Source organism: Oreochromis niloticus, linkage group LG7 (assembly GCF_001858045.2).
Source record: "Oreochromis niloticus isolate F11D_XX linkage group LG7, O_niloticus_UMD_NMBU, whole genome shotgun sequence".
Taxonomy (NCBI): domain Eukaryota; kingdom Metazoa; phylum Chordata; class Actinopteri; order Cichliformes; family Cichlidae; genus Oreochromis; species Oreochromis niloticus.
This window is the reverse complement of record NC_031972.2, coordinates 10459140-10466476: the sequence shown is the minus strand read 5'-3', so window position 1 is coordinate 10466476 and position 7337 is coordinate 10459140. Positions and strand designations below refer to the sequence as shown.

Sequence of the window (7337 nt, the reverse complement as noted above, 5' to 3'; positions counted from 1 at the left end):
TCCATGCTCCAGTCCAGTAGGCGGCGGTAATGCTAATAAACTCAAAAGAAGAAGAAGCCACAAAAACACGGGTTTAAATGGATCAGATGAGCGGTGGTCTAAGGTTTACATGAAAAGGAAACTCAATTCAACTTTGGCTTCTTTCATATTCATGTGAGTCATCCTACTATGTGAATTGTTGAGAGTACAGTCGAAAGTCTTCACTAATCAAGGTACGACATAATTCCTAAATTCTTTTTCCGTCAGGTTTGGACCTACAGTCAGCTGCATTTTATGACGATATTCCTTTCCTCTTAGCTAAATTAGTTCTGTGTTTGGCCACCAGGACAATGAAACACTTAAGACACTTGTGAAGAGGGCTCTTTAAAGCAAACGTAGCTTACCGAAAGACTGCTTTGTCTAAAGTTGTAAGATGCTTCTCGCCGAGAACTGCACCTGTTTCGTAGTTATATAGCATGCTAGTAATGTAGTGGTAACCTTTATGCTAGAAGTTATTAAACGGCTTACACAAGTTGCACTCTTTGGATAACTTTTCAAAAATAAATCAAAAGGAGATTAGTATTGATGTCCCAACTTCACAGTTTCTTATGCTTTTTGGTGATGTTTTGGCAGCATGTCAACGTGTCCAAAGGTTTCAAGTCGCAGATTTAATAATATAAGTCGAAAGCAAGAGTAAAAGTCGTCTAAAATGTATTCCAACTTCTGGTCAAAACAGGTATAATCTTAGCCTACCAACACTGTGAGCCACAAGCACTACCCTATGCCGAGAACTTTAAAGAAAAAAAAAAAAAAAAAAAAGTATGTAGTTCTCTCGGTTATGATTGAAAATATTCAAACTCATTAGTTGTGGATTCTACCTTAACGGGTTTTGTAATTGGCGGGAAAGAAAATTGGTCGAAAATGACATGTTCTATCTCCAAAGAAGAGTTTCTCGAAGCATTCTATGACTGTGAGTGGCTGAAACAGACCAAACCATAACTAAAGGGAGGGCTGGCGCCACTCGGGAAACACAAGGGATCATGTATCTGGTTAAAGTTTGAAGGTTGATCTACAGATCAGGATGAATTATTTCCATAAGGTCCAATACACTCGTACTGCAGTTCCACTCACCACAAAAATCATCTGTTGGTTATATTGCCATTTGACTTGTTTCTGATACTGATACTCATCACAACAGCGCATGCATAAGCTTAAGAAATCCAGCAGCATAACTGAACCGATGAAAAATGAATCGTGTCATTATTTTGAACAAAATAATAGTATGGTATAGGATGGTGCATTATGTTGACTGACTTTGTAAAGCTGTGTCGATGACCAGTTAACATGGGTGTGTTTCATAAATCAGTAACAGGTATTATACAGCTCACAGAGGGAGCAAGATATGGCTGACCTGTGGACTCGTGGGAAAAACGTGTGCTTGCGATTTATTTCACATAAATGCATATATATGAAACTTCGGACTCTATTGATTTTTATTTCATTGATTTTAGTCATGTTTTGTATTTGTTAGTAAATTAACAGCTAGCTTAATGCACTTAACACCTTATCTTTTCTGATATCTTTCTTTTTTGGAGCACCTAATAACAATACCACCTCACACAGCTAGATGGAAATACAATAAACAAATGAATCAATAACATAGTGGTGAGTTGACATTGATTGATTTAAGTGGCTTAAAAGACTGTAGAACATTTTGAATCACACATTAAAAAAAATTAACTACCATATTTGATTTTTAAAAATTCTTTCTAGCTAGAGCATCGCTGGTGCATTCAGACATTCCTCTACCATTGAATTAGGCAAGAATGTCTGAAGTTTCTTGAAGGTAGAAGACACTGCTTACTTAGCTTCAGCTGTTGTCATGCCAGTGGTTGTGGGGACGCTGAACAGAGTCACAGTCTCAGGAAAAAAAAAAAGTCCTCTGGAACTTGTGCTGGTGTAGAACCTGATAGAAAAGCACCCACAGCAACCTCTCAGCTCAGGGCTTTCATAGATGAGAGTAAATTCAGTCTTAAGTTTAGGGTATGCCGTGATGATGGTGTTCAGAGCTTCAACAGATAAATAACGACCATTTTCATAAGGTTCAGGCTCCTGTTGCTGCCCAATCTGTACGTCAAGACTAGTAACCTTAAAATGGAGATCACAGAAACTTTTCTTGCCTAGATGATAGAACATGCATCAAGACTTAAAATGGAGAGCAGTTGTTTATGTGTGGCTTTAATAAAGGCTTTATTATTAAAGAACTGTAAATTCTATAATTTCACTGCTCATAATTAATAGTATTATGAAAGAGGGTGGTCATTCTGAACTTGCTCCATCAGAAAAAATAAAAAAGTTGTACTTTTTTATCTTAAACAGCTTAAACAGCTGAACCACACTGTGTCACATTAACCACCGCCTTACGTGTCTGGTTTGTTGGTTTTTGGGGGGTTTTTTGTTGGGGGGGGGGGGGGGTCTAATTACATTCAGGAGATATGCAAGTATTTAGATTCTCCTTTTATGTTGGTTTTTTAAGAGGTTAACAACAAATACGCTGCAGGAAATGATGCATGCATGCATGTATGTATGTTTTCACAACACTTTTTCTGTTGTTTTGTTGCAGTGCAATATGTCAAAAATTGGTGCAGCTACACAAAAACCATCCATGAGCCATAATGGTTCCAGTGCCAGCAGCTTTAAAGAAATTCATATTGATGAAGAAGTCAAGATAGCAGTGACCTTGGCTTTAGAGAGGTTTCAGTACAGTGACCAGAAAGGTATAAGCTGTTTTTATTGGTCTATATAAGAAAATAAAAAACATTCATTCTTATAGTATGTAACAGCATTTTCCCAGTGTTATATTCATTACATCTCCCAGAATGAGCAGAAAGTAATTATGGTTGTCACTCAATAATTTACTACTATTTATTATTTTTCTTTCCCTGACTAAACAGAGATGGAATTTCCTTCCTCCTTGACCAGTACAGAGAGGGCTTTCATTCATCGAATGGCCCAATCTCTGGGTTACATTTCTAACAGCAAAGGGTAAGTTCTTCCTCCAGGATTGTTGCCCATCAGTATCTCAGTCATTACACCTTGTGCTAAATGTAAGCAATTAGCACTGAAAATGAGCTGAGTAATTTAAAAATGAATGTACCCTCTTTCTTAAAAGGGAGAGAGAGCATTAATCTACAGTAAAGTTGGTCTGTAGTTTTGATTTAAGTGATTTTAATGGTGACTTTGCAATTGCATATAATGTCTATAGCCATACCCTATTGCTGATGTGGACTTCCTTAATAAAAAGAAATATAATAATTAGGAATTATTAGTGTTATGGTGAATACATAGATGCCAGTGGTCATTACAAATTGTGCTGTTTGTGTTTTCTCCTGCAACTTTCTGCTTGGCATCTCTGAGGTGCCAAGGAGGTTGACAAAAGCCTTCTTTTCAGAAACACCTATGCATGCTTGAATAACTGCTCTGCTTCCCATTCAGCACTTACACAAGGATTAATTAAAGTTATCTAATTTAATTCCAGTTACAGGAGTACAGACATAGTCCATTTTAATTATGTCAGTAAATAGCTTTTGATCACACCTTTTAGATTTTGCATTTGTAAAGACACTGTGATTATACTTAAACACAAATCTGCAAATTGATTATAATTCAATGTGATATTACCAGGGTTTGAATATTTAAAAAGAACATTTCATCAAAGATTTCAATTCATCCTTGAAACCTTTTTATGTGATTTACTGAAAGACTAGTAAAGTAGTATTGGTTAATTTTTAATTAATTTTAATTATTCTAGATTATTTTAGGAACTGTAAAATTCTCTGAGGTGATTGAGATGCTAGCATTTAAAGGTTGTACATATCTAAAATTAATTAAGCCACATTCATTATAGGTAACTAAACAGGTATGTGCAACTAAGTTACACATACCACCACCATACCTCTCGTCAGACTTGTCAGATCTTACTGTCAGCTGGTAAACTGGTGGGTAATTAAAGGAAGAAATTTAATTATATTGAATAACCAATGTTGAATTCACAAAAAACAAAACAAAACTTGACAGTAGTTTAAGAAGAAATACAAGACGTTTCTGTCTGTGAGTCCCCCTTAATACAAGGAACAGTGTCTTGTTTTTCACAGTCCTGCAATTCAGTTTTTGCAGCATGACCAGTTCCTGGCACACATTTATTAAATTATGCTCTTAATGTCATTTCTGTGCTTAACAGCTCTCTTTGCAGTTCCTTCAAAATCCTCTTTTATCACCCATGTCTCACTTTACTGCTACACACAAAGAGAAGGTCATTAGTGAACCTAACAACAGGGGTTTCAAATACATCACTTCTTCACTGAAGACCAAAACAAGTTATAATAAGTATGGTAATGGAAGAACGTTTTCCTTGTCTTTCAGAAAGGGACCAAATCGCTTTCTCACCATCAGGAAGAAGAATGAAACGGATAATCCTCAGCCGACCATTCCCATGACACTCTCCCAGAATACCTTATATTTTATCCGCAGTTTGCTACAGAGGTTTCCCATCAGCAAGAAGGAACGCATAGATATACAACCCAATGAAAAAAGTGGCATATCTGTGTCTGCAGAACCTGGTGACTGTCATTGTGTGTGCATAAAATACAGCTGTGTTTTACTGATGACTGCTAATATTCTCTATGAACTAGAGAGAAAACAACAAAAAAGGACCAAACTGATGTTAAACCAAAATGTTGACTCTTAGCTTACTGGGCTACATGGGGAGAACATTGGTAGATATACATTGGCTGTAACTATGTCTTAAAATATAAATTTATAAAGTCACAGACAGACATAAAGTCAACTTTGCTTATTATTCCACTTTGGACATTTCAAAATATAGACCTGAATTGCTTTAAAGACAGTGCACACTGTGTCTTTTTTTGTTTTTTGTTTTTTTGAGAGAGAGAGAGAGAGTGTGTGTGTGTGTGTGTGTGTGTGTGTGTGTGTGTGTGTGTGTGTGTGTTTCCAAGCCTGACGGCACTAGTCATATGGGCTTTAAATGTAGGGGCTAACCCAACCATATGTTTGCTATTTTTTTGATGTGGACCAAATCTCCCATATTGTGCTTCTGCAACAGTAATTGTAAAATAATAACAAACACACACACACAAAGTGAAACAGAAATATCTTTTGACACCTTTCATCTTTGGATATAGCTCAGTCAGCAGCTGCATTGTTCTTAGCCTGTCTTTGTTGTGTCCTTTCAGACAACAGTTATGACAAGAACAGAGCGAGCGGACGCTTAAACAATGGGATTCCTATGGTTCCTCGTCGGAGAAGTCCATCAGAGCTAGACAGTTTTCGATGCTCCCTGCCTGTGTATGAACACCAGGAGGAGATCATCCAAATTATCAAAAAAAACAGGGTCGTGCTCGTGTTGGGAGAGACTGGCTCTGGAAAAACAACACAGGTGTGTCTGTGGACAAGTAGATATTCCAGCACTTGGTTCTGACATCTTAGTCATGATTGCTTTCTACATTTTTTATTTATTAAACTGTTTATTGTAAGATACAAACTGAAAACGTAGACAACGCACCAGTAGCCTCTGGCTGTAATTGCTCTTAGGATGTGGAGGTTACTTGGTAACCTTACCTCTGGTACCTCTGTTTATAACAAGTAAAATATTTAGGTACTCAACCTGTACCTATATGTTATGTTAATATTATAATATGTTAATAATATCAAAAGAAATATCTTTTATGAAATGGGTTTCTTTTCAAAAGCATAGTTGATAAAATGTTTAATGCATGTTTAAAAAAAATAAAGTTATAATTAAATTATATATTATGCCTGGGAAAATAGATCTTAAAATGTACTGTGTTGGGGTTTTCCATTTTCAATGTGGTTATACATACTGATGTATTTTGTCCAGATCCCACAGTTCCTTCTGGATGACTGCAGCAAGAAAGGAGAGTCCTGCAGGATCTTCTGCACTCAGCCCAGACGTCTGGCTGCCATTGCTGTGGCTGATAGAGTGGCAGCTGAGAGGGGGGAAGGTGTGGGCCAGACTGTCGGCTATCACATCAGACTTGAGAGCAGGTAGATAAGACCAAAGCGAAAAATGACCAAATTATATTTAGGTTTCAGTTAAGCGAAGGACTTGTAACATGTCCACAGTACACATGCAACTGTAAATAATTTTTAAACTGATAAAATAATCAGAATTAAACCTAAAAAACATTTCATGTCCCAAAAAAACATTAGAGGCAAAACCGAAACATAAAAGCAGATCTGTCCTTTTTTAAATAATGTGCCGTGGATATAAAGCAACATTATAGTTGAATTTAATTTTATTTATATAGGGCCAGTTCACAACAGCAGTCACCTCAAGGCACTTTATATTATAAGGTAAAGATCCTACAATGTTAGAAAGAAGATCCAACAATTAGATAATCCCATAGGAAAAAAGCACTCTGTGACAGAACCAGGCTCAGGGAGGAGCAGCCATTTGCTGTGATGGTAAGGGGAATGGGAAGAGAGCAGAGAAAGACAGGAGAAAAGGCAAACAATAAGAGAAAGAGCCAGAGTGGTGATTAAATACAGTAGTGGTGTATAAACTCACAGATAGTAAAAAAAAAAAAAAAAAAAAAAAAAAAAGATGAGTGAAGAAGAAACGCTCAGTGCACCATGGGAAGCCTTCCAGCAGCCTAACACTATGGCAGCCATAACTATAACCTTTATCAAAAAGGAAAATGTTAAGCCTAATCTTAAAATTAGATAAAGTTTCTCTCTCCCAAATCTAATTTGGGAGCTGATTCCATAGTAAAAGGGCCTTATAGCTAAAGGCTCTGCCTTTCATTCTGCTGTTGAAAAACCTTGCATCAGGATTGTCCTCCTCATCCCTGTATTATTATGGAACAGTGAGGCTTGGCTCTTGGAAAGTTTGAGCACTGCGCTCATAGTATTGAGACATCCTGTTATGCCAGTTACGCACGTCTTCTGATATCTTGCCCTGTCATTCTAAATAAATGCACACTCCAGTTAGCTACTGTCATGCACAGACAGAAAATAAGTCATGCTTACTGGTGTTAAAATTAGCTTAATTTACAGTAAATGGCCTGGCACCACACTGAAACACAAAAACCTTAGTAACTCAGGTTTGTTTGTTTCAGTGCGGAATAGACGAGATGAGCTTAATGGTGCACACTGAGAGATTTCTAAGATGTTGTAATCAGTCGGTGTTTATAAAATAGAGTTTTCGTTTTATTGCAATTCCTTTCCTGTCTGCTTGAGAGTGTTTGCTGTAAGGAAGCTCCTAGCGATTAATTTCTCAGTTGACTAAACTAGCGGAAAAAAATTAGACTGAACAGTCT

General features: G+C 36.9%; 1 protein-coding gene across 3 annotated transcripts in view; it reads left to right on the top strand.

The window, feature by feature from the left end:
- Positions 1–7337, top strand: part of ythdc2 (YTH domain containing 2) — a 42585-nt gene continuing 35248 nt past the window's right edge. Inside the window, exons 1-6 of one of the 3 annotated variants that reach the window (XM_025909142.1) lie at positions 1–153; positions 2603–2756; positions 2934–3024; positions 4402–4610; positions 5232–5434; positions 5897–6063. In XM_025909142.1, the coding sequence (XP_025764927.1) occupies positions 2609–2756; positions 2934–3024; positions 4402–4610; positions 5232–5434; positions 5897–6063 (818 nt within the window). In that variant the 5' untranslated portion in view covers positions 1–153; positions 2603–2608. Of the gene's footprint in view, positions 213–2602; positions 2757–2933; positions 3025–4401; positions 4611–5231; positions 5435–5896; positions 6064–7337 lie in introns of all 3 variants that reach the window. The other 2 variants (XM_005449514.3, XM_025909141.1) reach the window with 2 other exon arrangements.